At 42.1% G+C, this 17102-nt stretch overlaps 1 protein-coding gene across 3 annotated transcripts in view; it reads right to left on the bottom strand.

The window, feature by feature from the left end:
* The window catches only part of LOC124124326 (protein kinase C iota type-like), a 73898-nt gene that overhangs the window by 7904 nt on the left and 48892 nt on the right, over window positions 1-17102 (bottom strand). For all 3 annotated transcript variants that reach the window (XM_046487460.2, XM_046487457.2, XM_046487458.2), the window contains exons 11-16: window positions 13066-13080; window positions 12482-12646; window positions 11302-11399; window positions 10654-10790; window positions 9384-9469; window positions 5864-5951 (exon numbers count right to left, since the gene is read on the bottom strand). In XM_046487460.2, coding sequence (XP_046343416.2) covers window positions 5864-5951; window positions 9384-9469; window positions 10654-10790; window positions 11302-11399; window positions 12482-12646; window positions 13066-13080 — 589 coding nt within the window. The remainder of the gene's footprint in view (window positions 1-5863; window positions 5952-9383; window positions 9470-10653; window positions 10791-11301; window positions 11400-12481; window positions 12647-13065; window positions 13081-17102) is intronic.

Genomic DNA, 17102 nt, shown 5'->3' with positions numbered 1-17102 from the left:
TGTAAATAATTGAGTCTGGACAAGATGATCCAGTGATTGACATCATGAACATTGATCCACGCAATTGGGATCGATGACATGCATCAACCAAGTCAGCGAGCCTGACCAACCGATCTTTTATGACAAGCAAAGTCACCTTTTATGGCAAGCATGGGTAGCAGAAGACCTATTCTACCCCGGATCTTCACAGGTCCTGAGGAATTAGTCCCCAGCAACCTTACTGGATGTAAGAGGTAACTTGTTTGTTTGCGTGTCATTGTGGCCCGGTGGAATGGGACCTTGCACATAATATCAGTCACTGGATTGTCTGGTCCAGACTTGGTTATTGAGAGGCTGACGTTACACGCTATCAATCAGGTCACCGAGTCTGACCACCAGAGCCTCTATCGACCAGAATAGGTTGCTGGGGACTGAGTCTGACCACCAGAGCCTTTAATGACCAGAATAGGTTGCTGGGGACTGAGTCTGACCACCAGAGCCTCTATCGACCCAAATAGGTTGCTGGGGACTGAGTCTGACCACCAGAGCCTCTATCGACCAGAATGGGTTGCTGGGGACTGAGTCTGACCACCAGAGCCTCTATCGACCAGAATGGGTCGCTGGGTACTGAGTCTGACCACCAGAGCCTCTATCGACCAGAATGGGTCGCTGGGGACCCAGTCTGACCACCAGAGCCTCTAACGACCAGAATAGGTCGCTGGGGACCCAGTCTGACCACCAGAGCCTCTATCGACCAGAATGGGTCGCTGGGGACCGATTCTAACACAAAATTCCCAAAGGAAACAGTTCAACAAACAGGAAGATTTCATTTGTTGTAAGACCACATGCAATCACACATTTACAGCTTTGGGTGATTCTCAGCTGCTAGCGTTGTCCATGTCCAAGGCCATGGGGAGAGCTAGAACAGTTAGGAATATTCCTGGATCAGACAAACCAGAAACCATTGTGATGAAATTAATTCAACCAGGGTCTCATTCCAATGGACTTCACACACTGAACCCAAGTTGGGAATCAAACTCGGACCTTTGAGGTGATGGGTGAACACTTTAGCCACTAAAGCCACCTCACAGCCCTCACTTTGTGCTTGAAATCCCAGGTCATCAGTGAGTTAGGGAGTAAGTTCAAATTTATGTCCAATTGGCAGTGGCCATTAGTGAGAGTTATCCTCTTAGAATTTACTCCCTTCACAAATGATCATTCCTTCTCAAAAGCCATTTTGGTCATCCAATCACCATTTTAGCCATTGGATGTAGATTTTTTCAAGGACCTATTCTGCCACAGGAATGAAGGACTGGTTGAGTCATAAATATATGGTAATGTATTTGTGCTGGGACGGGTAACTCGTGGTTAGTCACGTGATATATTGTTTTATGACAAAAAGTATCTACAAGTCACTAATGTTCCCAGTTCCTCCTGACTACTACACCCATTCCTTCTGACTTTTATATGTTTGAATAAAAATAAAACTTCAGTCAACTTCAGTGTACACACCAGATCATTTCATACATGTATCTAAACACATTTTACCAGAGCTACGGTCAAACTTTTCCCAATCGGACAGTTTGTACCTACCTCTTGAGACCTACAGCGGGTACCCGGGTAGGGTCGGGTAACAGGGGGATGGGTACCCGGTAAGTAAATTTTGACTCGTCTCAGCCCTATAATGTATGTAATTACAAAATGTGCCAAATGGTAAAATGCTGTGCTTTGAACAGAAGCAGGAAAGAACAAGCATTTGACAGTAGTATATATCGCAAACATTTCACAGGAGGGGCAGTAGCTGCATATCACACAAGCTGAGGTCACCAACAGGAATGCTTCTTACACAAATTATATTGTACAAAGGACTTAAAAGTATTGTTTTTTGAGAAGCAAAGGCACACTTGATGACTCTTGAAAATTTGAATGTTGTGTTATCCTGTAGTCAGCAATATCCAACATTGTGAGCCTTCTAGCCAGAATCGGTTTCAGTAAATTCTGGTCATGTGCATCTTTTCATATGGTCTATTATTAGCTGAGCTCAAAAGACCAAACAGAATTCTACTAGACTAGGGCTTCATACTAGTGTCTAAAGTCTCAGGCTGTTAATATCGTGACATTAATAGAGAGTGGCAGCCAACCAGTGGTTGATAGCACAAGCAACAATCATTGTAACCACCCAAACCTGCTTAGTCAGCTTTTTGACAAGCAGGATTCCCCATATTTCTATTTTCATACCATTTACGGTCAACCAATGCTAATCAAAGAAAATGGCCTAAAGGACACTCTGCTTATAAAATGGCCTTTGGTTCCGCTTCACATGACAAGATGCCAGGAGATGTAGACAACACCTGATGTTGCGAGTGAGTATGGTTCTTTGTCGATGTGAACAGATTCAGTTATCATGGTGTGTCATCTTCAAGTAGAAGAAAGCCCACGACGCCCCAGGTCCTAGAAGTTTACCATTTTGGTGAAAATCCCAGGCTCAAGGCTTTGTTTCACAAAGTAACGCAACGGCTGTGGATGTTAAAGTATGGGTATTACGACCGTCGTAGCTTTACGGTCGCTCTGTGTAATGGGGATCAGGTGTAGTGCTGACAAACCAAGTATCATAAACAGTGTGAATCTGGAAATCGAGGCTATGCAGGGTCCTCAGATTCTGGCACAACCAAGGGAGGCAACTCTTCACACTGAATTACGACTGGGCCACATGCGTTTGTCAAGAGGTAAGTGTGTCAAATTGAGACTGTAAGTCACACCAGAGCAGTAAGAAGATGGAACATTGTTTTTCATTAATTATTCAAAGAAACACTAGAATCAGGAAACCTACCAGAATATTCATGACTGACTTTAAATAACTGGATAATGGCCGATAAGGACAAAAAGCTGCATCATTTATTTTGCAGTTGATGATTTCACTGCAACAGCTGAGCATGAGTGAGTGAGTGAGTCAGGGTACTAGGCTAAGTCAGCAATGTTACAGTTCTATCAAGGCTGAATGGTCCTGCACGGTACTAGGCTAAGTCAGCAATGTTACAGCTATATCAAGGCTGAATGGTCCTGCAAACTAGGACTTGACAATGTCAGCACTGAGATATGTCAGGATACAATGATACATGATCAGCCAATCACTGAGAACTGAACACAGCTGAGTTTGTTGGGTCAACACTGCTGTTGAACAGCAATTATATATCAATGTGTCAACTTATATTAATTAACGCCCAAACCAAGGCAGGTTAGCATTTACCTCTTTGTGAAACCCATGAGCACTACTGGCATTGATAAACCAAGGGCCATTATCTTGATAAATCTGAGATTCAAACCAACAATCAGCAAATCCTGGCATGACTAAGGGACATAACTCTGCACAGAGAAAAGTGGCACCTCAGAGACCAGAGTAATTGAATACAGCCATTGTGGCCACCTGATCAACAATCAATGGGACATGGTCTGGCCTGGCAATCCCCACAGGAATCGGCCATGGAGGTGCCAATATACAGATCAAAGATGCAACTGGGCAACTGCATCACTTACATTTGTCATATGTAACATGGTCCGGCCTGTCAATCCCCAAAGTAAGCGGTTATGAAGGTGCCAGTATACACATCAAAGATACATCTAGGAAACTGCATCCATTAAATTTTACATAAATTAATGTTAATTTTTATTTTTCAAAGGTACTGAAACTTAAAAAGTTTTAAGAAAGACAAAAATTGTGTAAACAATAGAACATGCTGAATTAGTCTACAAGAAATTCAGTTCTACTGTGCTTCAGTTAATTACACATCATCATTCTCATTTGACAAATTTATTACAAAATATTATTCAGATAAGAAAGGATGACGAAAAATGTGATGGAACAAGCAGGAATAACAAGGCACATGATTGGCTGACACCAAGCTAATTTCTGATTGGATAATGGTTTTGCATTCACTTTACTTTGTCTAACAACTTCAAGACATGTTGAGCTGTCATTTTAGCTTTTTAAGATTTGTTTAGTATCTTTGGTTCTTTTAAAAAAAGTTGATTCTTCTTCAAGTTTCATGTAACTTATAGTTCATTACCTAAGACATGTTGGTTTCTGAAGCTAGTTTTCCCATAAGGCCAGACAAATTCCATCACTTGTTTAAGCAGATCGGCAACTGTTTCCACATTGCAAAAAACATAAATCTCTGTAAATCATCAAGAATTTTCGGGTAAACAATATCAGCTCAGAAATCTTGAGATGTCGAAAATGCGAAAGTTATAGTGGACTTTCAGTGCAATAAATTAAAAAAAAAAATCATAAACAAAATAAATGTTAAAAAACCCAACTCTGATTGATTAATGTTATTTACCCAATTGTGAACATAGATTAAGGTCGTTAGTGGATTCACAAACCTCCAGCTGGCATTTCCAATGTTGCTCAAATATGATTTGCTGATGTGAAAAAGACATGCATAATTTCTGATTGGTTGAGTAGCCTGTTCAAAAGTGATTCAAAGAAGATTTAGTCAGTTCAGAAATGGATATTACTGATACGTAAATCATTCAACATGTAATTTTGCCTTTTTTCTAATTCATAACTTTCCACCAGCTTTCAGACATTTTTTAAGGAAAAAAACATACAAGTAACTGAAATTTGTCTGGCCATCACAATCAAGGAAGGATGAATATCCCTGATGTACTGAGTGGTTCAAAATCATAAGAAGGCTTGTACACTAGTGACCAACATTTTTGGTGCATATGTTGTAAATAATGACAAAAAAATCAGCTATAAATAATATATGAAGTTGTCAAACAAGTTCTGTACGATCTAAACACTATTTGTCACACAGTATTCCTCAATACCGTAATCCTCTCCCCGTAGAACCTCAGGCGCAATGTAGTTCGGAGTTCCACAGAACGTGTTAGTCTGGTCCCCCGACCACAATCCTTCCTACGATACGCAAAATCAAGAAAACACACATTGAGTACTGTTGCCATCAAACTAAACATGGCAGCTGTTTGATGATGGATGATACCATTATCTTGAAAGGGGTGCACAACCTGCTACCCCCTTCTGCAAATGGACTGAAATAAAAGTTATGCTATCTAATAACTTTGATGGAGTTTGGATTAAAACAAAACAGATTTCTACCTGTGAAAATATTAGTACTTGATTAGCTGTCAGGAAAACACTTGTAATGGCAGATAAGAAATGTTCCAAGTCAATCCAAATTCCACCAAAGTCCCAACAAGCATTCGTAGGAAGGGGCTGTCTGTACAAACTAATTTCTCAAACCTGTTATCAGATTATGCAAAGTATTAAACTGTTGTTACATGCAGTCAGCTTTGGACATAATGCAGGTTCCATCCCCAAACTATTGTCCCTCTGTGGAGCTGTAACAATAGACTGAACAACAGCTGAATTACAATCATAACTGCATCATTGCATCGTGCAGTGCTACCCTGATCTACCAATGGCAACCAAATGTTTAAAACCTTAACTCCAACATGTCTAAAACAACAGTTACTTGGGTTTCAATGCCACTTTGGACATTAATTCAGTCCTCTCATACAAGAAAGTGCAAGATGGGGACCCATAAGCACAGGTCAGATGCTGGCAGATAAACGTTCGTAATCAGGCCCAGAACAGGTATGATGCTGACAGAAATATGTTATCTCCCTTTATAAAGACAACATTATATGCTTAATTCTTGACATGATTTAAAACTGAGGGCACTGACAGCAAACTCAAGCAAAGCAAATATACTTTTTTATTTATTATGTCCAAAGCTGCCTATATTTTCATAGACAAAGACCCCCATAGTCCTTCCTCCACTGGTTCATTTATACAGACAACCCCACCTTCAACCAGGCATCAAATGAAAGACAAGAATGTTCGCGCCCAGGACAAACGTACCATATTCCTCGCCTCGTAGTATTTCTGGCGCAATATAGTTTGGCGTGCCGCAAAATGTCCCTGTGGTATCTCCTGAGCCCAGCCCCTCCTGATGTTGTGAGAATGTCAGTGAATCAACACATACATGGCATGCATGGGGGAACTCAATCTCATTGAAACCAGACATTTTACTCCAAAACAATACCTCTCTGCATCAAGATCTAGGGACACCTCAAATCAGGTTAACCCTGCGTAAACTATGACCACTCAATCTAAATGAAAGATGCATGTGTTCCTGAGCCAAAAAGATGTAAGCTTCTTAAACGATTCAGCTACAATTCTTCACCATCTCGATTTGTACAACTGAAAAGCTAGAGTGAGTGTGTATGGTTTTACGCCGCTTTTAGCAATATTCCAGCAATATCACTGCGGGGGACACCAGAAATGGGCTTTGTACCCATGTTGGGAATCGAACCCGGGTCTTCGGCGTGACAAGCGAACGCTTTAACCACTAGGCTACCCGACCGCCCCGAAAAGCTAGAGACTTCAAGTATACTGGTACTGTCTTTTAGGTTTAAATGTCATTGCACATAGAAACGAATCGTGCTTAAAATATCCACAACCATATAATGTTGCATCCTTATTCATCTACCTTCAGGGCTTGTTATTTATGTTCGTTTTTGCATCACAGAAATTATATGTGATCAACCATGTGATAAGGGACCGTTTGGGTGAAAAATCACGTTTTGACTTCTTATTATATTTTAAACCTACAGTATCCTAGGACCACAAAAATATAATTAATAACCTTCAAATCATATTTATTACAGAGACACATGGCATATAAACATTTGGGGTCATTTTCCGCAAAGTCCCATTATAAATGTTTACGTAATTATTGCAGTTTTTAGATATAACGTCTGAACGTCGTCAATTGAAAGCAGACATGTATGCTGAAAAGTTTTTAAATAATGTTTTTATAACATTGCGAAACTGATGAGAGCAAAATAAGATACTTTTTAGCAGTCCGCACACATGGCGAAATAAACAGAAGTAAATTTCTTACGTTCTACGTCTTTCTTCATGACACCATAGCACAATTGTATCCCAGCACCCATAAGGTCCCTTTTCTCCTGGTGGGTCACATATGCTGGTCTGTTGGTTGGTTGGTTTGTTGTTTAACGCCGCACTCAGCAATATTCCAGCTATATGACGGCAGTCTGTAAATAATCGAGTCTGGACCAGACAATCCAGTGATTGATATCATGAGCATCAATCCATGCATTTGGGATCGATGACATGCATCAACCAAGTCAGCTAGCCTGACCACCCGATCCCGTTAGTCGCCTTTTACGACAAGCATGGGTTGCTGAAGACCTATTCTAACCCAGAATCTTCACAGGTCAATGCTGGTCTGAATGCTTTGCTCCATAGAACCAAGACTTTTGAAGCCTCGACACTGATTGGTTGATTACAAAGTTCAACCATGTCAACCTCCTATGGAGGTTTCCAGATCTTCACGCACAGAGGTATGATATCGGAGTAAAACATCTGATTCTAATGAGACTGGGGGCAACAAGCATTGGGATAATCTCATCGTAGCAGTTGAAGAGTATGCATGCTTGACTGTAGAGAGATTTTCACCTTGTCTTACACCAACATTAAAGGGAAAATAAGATGATATGCAAATGTTAAGCATAACAGTAGCGAGTGAGTTGGGTTTAACGCCACTTTAAACAGTATTCCAGTTATATCATGGCGTGTCAGCTTAATGTGGGAGGAAAGCCCGAAGTGATGCAGGTCTCAGACGTTTACCACTTTGGTGAAACCCACAAGCACGGGTATGGTGCTGACAAACCTAGAAACATAATCGGGACGAACCGGGATTCGAACCCACAATCATAGGTTTCTGGCGTGCCTTAGGGACGCAACTCGGCAGAGCGAATTGCGGCGCCTTAGACGACTGGGCTACCTGTGCCCCCAGCATAAGATGGAATGGGTCACAAAGTCACATCAATCCATATCATAGGGGTATGATGTCACACCAGTGCAGCCAAGGAAGTAACCTTGGTAACCCTTCCCAGTATCTGTTTCTCCTGTTCTGGGCACCTAATCTATGCCTTGCAACAGATTTGATGGTGTTTGTGCATCCATGCTATCTAGGTCCAATGGGAGACATGACTATGATGCTATACATACAAACAAGATCACACGACTGAAGGCACAATGACAAATAATGACATGATTCATTCATGCAGATGAAACAGCATTGACACATGAAACATTTCTGTGATAAAATTCATGAAATCAACAAATGCAAATTCAATTCATATTTAAATGGGTATACTGTTTCTTTGTTGTTTACCACCGCACTCAGCAATATTCCAGCTATATGACGGCGGTCTGTAAATAATCAAGTCTGGACCTGACAGTCCAGTGATTGACATCATGAGCATCGATCCATGCAGTTGGGATACGATGACATGTATCAACCAAGTCAGCGAGCCTGACCACCCGATCCTGTTAGTCGGCTCTTTCGACAAGCATTTGTTGCTGAAGACCATTTCTAACCATACTGAGATATTTTCTACCCTTATCATTTTGTTCCATTGCATATTATGAATATCCCTCTAAACATTTGACGAGTATAGTTTTAGATACTGATGGATTTGGAAATGTCACTGGATGTTGACAAAGATAAAGTCTAAGAAAATTTATCTTAAAGCATTAGTTTCTCATATTCTGCTTCTAAAATCAAACTTTAAAATTAACTTCCAGATGTATATGTTAGAGACTGTCATTGGTTGGAAATTCCAATATCGGAATACTTTAAGTAATGGTACAACAGAGAGGAGTACAATCAGATATGTTTACAGCTTGCGGACCTGTGAAGATCCCGGGCAGAATAGGTCTTCGGCAACCCATGCTTGCCGTAAAAAGCGACTAGGCTTGTCGTAAGAGGTGACAAACGGGATCGGGTGGTCAGGCTCGCTGACTTGGTTGATGCATCGATTCGATGCTCATGATGTCAATCACTGGATTGTCTGATCCAGACTCGATTATTTACAGATCGCCGTTATATAGCTGGAATAAGTGCGGTGTTAAACAGCAAACAAAACAAAATACAGCTTGTGAGTCAGTTCATGATTCAAATGTTCATCCAAGTTTCACATTTCTAAGCATCACAAAGATTCCAAATTACTGACAAAATAATAAAAACTTTACTGAAAGTTGGCCTGAGTTTAGAAAATATTTCAAAGTGTAATAATTATGCTTGTAATGCTTTTCTCATTTGATGTATCAGGACTATTAGGAATTAAGGGGGGTCCTGAAGGTCTTGTATGGTATTTGTATCAAAGGACTCCAAATCTTTAAGTTTTAACAGAAGGGTTACGACAAGGAACCCTTGACTTTCATGCTTAATTTCAAACACAGAGACTGACAGTATCAATATTTTGAATTTCAATGACACCCCAAAAATATATAAAGATGGACAACTACCGGTACTCTGATTGAGGAGGAAGAAATATTTGCTACATACCTTGCACATGCCGTAGTCAGTCAGTTTAATGTGGCCTTCTGCATCCAGCAGCACATTGTCTAACTTCAGATCTCGATACACAATACCTGAATACACAGAGTGAGTGAGTGAGTGAGTGAGTGAGTGAGTCGGCGTTGATGCAGCTTTGATTTTGTTTTTTTGTTTTGTTGTTTGATGCCACACTCAGCAATATTCCAGCTTTATGACGGCAGCAGTAAATAATCACATCTGGTAAGGTGAGGTGAAATGGTGTGTAACGTCACGTCCAAGATTATTGCACTTATATGGCGACGCACATGCACTTACCCGGTATGTATGCGTGTGTGTGGCTCCCTGTACTTGTCCGGACTAATGCCAACTTTTTAGTGTGAGTCCACTCACATACCATGCTGCAGTTTAACATGACTACCCAACTCAGACACAGTATACTGACTCCGAGCCGACCAGTCCTTGTTTTAGCCCCTTAATGCCGAGCGCCAGACAGGTAACAAGAAGTACCATCTTTTAACGTCTTTTGGGATGATGCGGACAGGCAGACCCTCTACCACTTGACCATGGAGGCAGTTTAATCAAATCAAAGCCAGGGATTGATATTGTGAACAACAATCCACTAACCTCAGGTACGATGACACGTAATCAACTAAGTCACAGAGCCTGACCACTGTATCCAATTAGTTGCCTCTTGCAACCAGTATAGGTTACTGGCGACCATTTCTAACCCAGAATTCCCACAGGGTGATGTGGCTTTGAACCACAGTTCAGTTATTTCACTGTAGGTTAGACATTTACCACGAGCGTGAAACTTGTAAGGAATCGTATGATACTGAACTAATAGATCACAATGAGGGCACACCTGGGAGTTGAATCGAACACCAGCAGACCAAGCTTAAAACACCTTCCAGTGAAAGATGCCAAGACAGAGAATCCTTGCAGAAATCTACCTTGCATGCAGAACCACACTTTTAAGCAGAAAATATGCAGAAAATGGCAGGTTCATGATCAATACACAAACACTGCTCCTTTTGAAAATTGCAAAAATTGCAATTTTTGTTGTCATTTTCAGAATTGGATGGCAAGGGATTTGTGGGGAAGGGTGAGAGATTCCTCATGTGACTCTTGCTCTGGATCTGCCTTTGACATCAGTTTCATAAGCAGTGATCTTAATCTAGTGGTCAAAATCTAGTTGTCACTATATGGCTGTAATATTGCCTATGCGATGATAAATATCATCCCAAACACTCCCCTATAAGCCCAGCCACATAAACGTCACCTCTCTCATGTAAGTAGTTCAGTGCCAGACAGATCTCGGCGCCGTAGAACCTGGCATGTTCCTCTGGCAGACGGCGCTGTCTCTGCATGTGGAACATGAGGTCGCCGCCGTTGACGAACTCTATCACAAAGAACAGCCTGGAAAAAACAATGTTGAATACAGCTATGTCATAATATCCAAAGACAGGTGTCCACTGACCAAACTTTGATATTTGGCGCCAATGGTTTGATAAACAGGAAGCACTTACATAAGGTTTCTAATGTTTGAGTTTATTTCTGTTTGCCTATCCACTTCATTATGATGGAAAGAGAGTGAGTGAGTTAGTTAAAATTTAACGTTGCATTAGCATTATTTCTACCATATAGCGACTGTGATGGAAAGACAGTATGATGTAGTTACTTAAAGCAACAGATACCAAATGTACAATAAATGACAAAACACAAAGTGTAGCCTCTTGTCATCCAATTAAAAGTCAAATGTGAGTTACGATCAAATTATCATGAGGATTGCTTTGTTTGTTTGTTTGTTGTTTAATGCCGCACTCAGCAATATTCCAGCTATATGACCCAAAGCCTGGATGCATAGCCATTAAATTTGTGTCGTACATAATCCCCAAGTGGATGACTTGATGGTTTGACCTTCACCTACCTGCTGGGAGACTGAAAGCAGGAATGCAGTCCTACAAGGAAGGGGTAGTTGGTGGCAGTTTCAAACACATGTTTCTCTGTCTGAACCCAGTCAATATCCTGCAACAAAACACAGTAGCAGTCTACAGATATGTTTCTATATCATGTTTCTAATCTCACCCTACGGACCCTCATGTCTCGAATCTCACGCTACGGACCCTCATGTCTCTAACCTCACCCTATGGACCCTCATGTCTCTAATCTCAATCTACAGACCCTCATGTCTCTAACCTCACCCTACGGACCCTCATGTCTCTAATCTCACCCTACAGACCCTCATGTCTCTAATCTGACCGTATGGACCCTCATGTCTCTAATCTCACCCTACAGACCCTCATGTCTCTAACCTCACCCTACAGACCCTCATGTCTCTAATCTCACCCTACGGACCCTCATGTCTCTAATCTCACCCTACGGACCCTCATGTCTCTAATCTCACACTACGGACCCTCATGTCTCTAATCTCACCCCATGGACTCTCAAATCTCTAACTGACATCAGTCTACAGACCCTCATGTCTCTAACCTCACCCTACAGACCCTCATGTTTCTAATCTCACCCTACGGACCCTCATGTCTCTAATCTCACCCACGGACCCTCATGTCTCTAATCTCACCCCATGGACTCTCAAATCTCTAACTGACATCAGTCTACAGACCCTGATGTCCCTAACCTCACCCTACAGACCCTCATGTCTCTAATCTCACCCTTCGGACCCTCATGTCTCTAATCTCACCCCATGGACTCTCAAATCTCTAACTGACATCAGTCTACAGACCCTCATGTCCCTTGCTCCACAGTAGACCCTAATGTGTCTGACCTTTGCTGACCTCCCTCCACATACCCTCACCTCGACCTCTGATGACCCCACCCTACAGACCCTCATGTCCCTGACATCATCCAATAGATTTGTATGTACTTAACCTCTGACCTCATCCGAAAGTCCCTCATGTCTCTAACCTCACCCTACGGACCCTCGTGTCTCTAATCTCACCCTATGTACCCTCATGTCCCCAACTCCACACAAGACCCTTATGTGTCTGACCTTTGCTGACCTCACTCCACAGACCCTCATGTCCCTGACCTCAACATTCAGATTCACAAGTCCCTGACCTCACCCTATGTCCATGACCTTCACTGACCTCATCATCATTGACCAACTCCTTTTTGATGACCTTCATGGCGTAGATACGTCTGCTCCTCTTGTGTTCCACCTGAAGCACTTTGGCGTAGCTGCCCCGACCAATCACACGCAGCAGCTGGAACTCATCCATCGTCATTTGCTTGCCATCGTCGCCAGGCGATGTCTATAACACGCAATAGAATAAACTATGATATATCATGGTGTTATGATTGGGGACGCCATGCATGAGTTCACTCATTGTGCCAAGTTGGGAATCAAACTCAGGTCGGTGGCTCGACAAGCCAACACTGTTACCTCGAGAATTTGGGATTCAGTAAGGTTGTGAGTTGCCAGAAGAGACACAGAGCCTCTGATAAACGATGGGCCAACTATTTGCATGAAATTTATAGATGCCTGGATGTCTAATGGAAGAATATGGCTTCTGATTTCATAGCCAGAACTGACATAACATAGAAGTCTTATTTCATAGAACATGTTACACACTACATGGTTCTGTGCAAAACATCATTAATTTATGTTACTGTTTCAAATAATGGGATACCAACTACATGAAATATGACATACAATTTTAGAAATACTTACATCAACTTGCACAGTCTGTAAATAAAAGGAATGTGGCATTTAATAATGGCAGTAACATATACATATGAACATTAACTTTGTATTTGTAGAAAAAAAAAGTACCTTTTCTTCAGATAATCTATCTTCTGTAATATAAATATCATCTTGGATGATCAAGGAGTACAAACAGAGAATATGAAAATTATCCCAGGGTTTCGAATGTTGAGGCTCAGAGGAACCATTTTCCAAGAAAAGCCTCAACTGTTTCTTGACAATTGTCATGGAAACCGTGGGAACTATTTCCACAAACACTTTTCCTTCTATACTTGAAAAACAAATTGAGAATTTCAGGAACACTTTATCAAATTTCTAAACTAACAATGATATATTCTAGAAATCAATAAACAATTTTTGTCCTTAAATTACATGAAGCATTGTTTAGCCACCAGAATAAAGCATATACATCCTTAACCAGCTTCATACACAATATGGCAATATTTAAAAGTATTTCCTCTAAAAGATGACAACCCCCCACCCCTTCCATCCATGTGTATTTTTTAAAACATAATAATGGTATTTATTGAGAACCCTGGCTCTATTATTTCATGACATTCCTCGTGATAAATAAATGGGTATTATTCATTTACTGTTTCATTTGAGATGATGTGTACAACCTAGCATCTGTGAGACCCGATGTCTATTAGCGATCCCAACTTTCTTCCAATTTGGTTCTGAACCTGCATGAATTATACAGCCCTCATGTCAAGTGGAGGTACATCATCTATCAGAGGAAATACAGTACATCACAGGATATTAGTCATGATTCATCACTTTTTCAAGGCTACATTTGATATAGATTGGAAAATGGGTTCAATGATGGCAGCAAATATGAATGATCAGAAAAACAATGAGTTACAAGGGTAGCACAGAATTAAAAATGCACAACAAAATAAAATGATATTTAAGGGTATAAGTTCACTATTTATCAACAAAAAGGAATATGAAGAATTCCATTGAAAAGGGGAGATAAGCAGTGATGTAATCCACAGGTGAAATGGTTGACAATATTGAGAAACAGCAGTGCATGCAGATGTAGGACCAGTCATTTATCATAGGAATCTACTTAAATAGATGCCTTTTTTTCCCCGCTCCCCATCCCACCCCTTACTCCCTCCAGTTGTCTTCCCGAACCCAACAACCCTATCTATTCCTCTGCTCTTCTCTGCCCAACACGATCAGGCTTCTCTCTGCCATTCCCAATCCATTGATTCTGTGCCCACCAGATTCTGTTACCATCCCTAATTCTCTCCCAACCCCAAACTCCACCCCCTTCCAACCATTAATTCTCTGCCTGAACCCTCAGTTCATGCCCATAACCTCTGTATGTACCAATTCCCACTCTCTCGGTCTCATTCCATCCCATATTTCTACTCACATCCTCGATCCTCCCTGCCCCATCCAATTCCCACTCTCTCCGTCTCATCCCATCCCATATTTCTACTCACATCCCCGATCCTCCCTGCCCCATCCAATTCCCACTCTCTCCGTCTCATCCCATCCCATATTTCTACTCACATCCTCGATCCTCCCTGCCCCATCCAATTCCCACTCTCTCCGTCTCATCCCATCCCATATTTCTACTCACATCCTCGATCCTCCCTGCCCCATCCAATTCCCACTCTCTCCATCTCATCCCATCCCATCCCATATTTCTACTCACATCCTCGATCCTCCCTGCCCCATCCAATTCCCACTCTCTCCGTCTCATCCCATCCCATATTTCTACTCACATCCCCGATCCTCCCTGCCCCGTCAATTCCCACTCTCTCTGTCTCATCCCATCCCATATTTCTACTCACATCCTCGATCCTCCCTGCCCCATCCAATTCCCACTCTCTCCGTCTCATCCCATCCCATATTTCTACTCACATCCTCGATCCTCCCTGCCCCATCCAATTCCCACTCTCTCCGTCTCATCCCATCCCATATTTCTACTCACATCCTCGATCCTCCCTGCCCCATCCAATTTCCACTCTCTCCGTCTCATCCCATCCCATATTTCTACTCACATCCTCGATCCTCCCTGCCCCATCCAATTCCCACTCTCTCCGTCTCATCCCATCCCATATTTCTACTCACATCCTCGATCCTCCCTGCCCCACCCAATTCCCACTCTCTCTGTCTCATCCCATCCCATATTTCTACTCACATCCTCGATCCTCCCTGCCCCACCCAATTCCCACTCTGTCCGTCTCATCCCATCCCATATTTCTACTCACATCCTCGATCCTCCCTGCCCCAACCAATTCCCACTCACTCCGTCTCATCCCATCCCATATTCCTACTCACATCCTCGATCCTCCCTGCCCCACCCAATTCCCACTCTCTCCGTCTCATCCCATCCCATATTTCTACTCACATCCCCGATCCTCCCTGCCCCATCCAATTCCCACTCTCTCCGTCTTATCCCATCCCATAATTCTACTCACATCCTCGATCCTCCCTGCCCCACCCACTTCCCACACCTCTCCGTCTCATCCCATCCCATAATTCTACTCACATCCTCGATCCTCCCTGCCCCACCCAATTCCCACTCTCTCCGTCTCATCCAATCCCATATTTCTACTCACATCCCCTGATCCTCTCTGCCCACCCACTTCCCACTCTCTCCGTCTCATCCCATCCCATATTTCTACTCACATGCTCACATCCCCGATCCTCCCTGCCCCACCCAATCCCCACCCATCATCCCACGACCCCACTCTGGTCCTGACTGCTCCGACCCAGCCTATGATAAATGCCAGGTCCCTGGGTGGCCATGACAACACACGGTGAGTATTCTGTACCCTAGTGATGGAGGGCTGTCGCAGGCTGCAGCCCTGTGACAACACCATTATTTGCCCAAAACCACATACCATAATCCATGAACAGCATGGGTATCTGACGAATTACTGAGGAACTAAATCACCTAAATACATCAACTGTATTCTTATTGAACAATGACTGTTAACTACAACATATTTGTACAAAATACCACATAGTCCCAAACATTGTCAGCTTTTAATTTTGGTAATTGATTTCAATGTTCACTTAATGAGTAAAACGCTGATTTGAATAATATTACACTCATATCACAGCTTGATAAGGGAGGAGTGAGTGAGTGAGTGAGTTGGGTTTAACGCCGCTTTTAACATTATTCCAGTTATATCGCGGCGTGTCAGCTTTATGTGGGAGGGAAGCCCGAAGTGATGCAGGTCTCAGACATTTACCACTTTCAGTGAAACCCACAAGCACGGGTATGTTGCTGACAAACCTAGAAACAAAATCGGGGTGAACCCACAATTATAGGTTTCTGGCGTGTCCAGGGGACTGCACAGCGAATCGCGGCGCCTTAGACGACTGGGCCACCTGTGCCCCTGATAAGGGAGGAAAGTGACACAGGTCTTCCAGGTTTACAACTTTCGTAAAACCCACAAGGGCTTATATTGTGCTGACAAACCAATATCATAATCAGGTAAAAGGTGGGGTCAGATCATAAATGCCAGAAGTACACAACTTTTCCGAGGGAACTACAGCATCTAATACCCCGTTCAGATGCACAACATTTAATCACGTAAGTAATTTTATACATGTGTAACTATACATACGTGTGGATATGTAAATTTACTATGCGTTCACATGAAAAGCATCTTAGGTGTGTAAATAAATGTTAATTATGTAAGGGACACATATTCGCCAGTCTGTTCACAACTTTCAACACAAAACAGGTTGTTTTACAATCAAAGTTTAAAGAAAGAGAGTTACTTCACCAAACATTTTGCGTGGAGCAACATGTATTTGACTTAATTTGTACACAAAGTTTTAACGCCTTGAAACCAAAAGAAAACACCGTCCGCTCAACTCATATATATATACACATAAAAGTTGACAACTGTTGACGATTTGTAACAGATATTAATTAGATCATCCTCTTATGTTGACACAAACATTCACATTGGCACACACAGTGCAAATTTACATTTACATTTGCACCTGCTCCAGACATGATGCAAATTTGT

The sequence above is a fragment of the Haliotis rufescens genome, unplaced genomic scaffold (assembly GCF_023055435.1).
Source record: "Haliotis rufescens isolate VD_foot unplaced genomic scaffold, xgHalRufe1.0.p SCAF_13, whole genome shotgun sequence".
Classification (NCBI taxonomy): domain Eukaryota; kingdom Metazoa; phylum Mollusca; class Gastropoda; order Lepetellida; family Haliotidae; genus Haliotis; species Haliotis rufescens.
The sequence above is the reverse complement of the archived record's forward strand: the minus strand, read 5'-3'. Positions and strand labels throughout refer to the sequence as shown.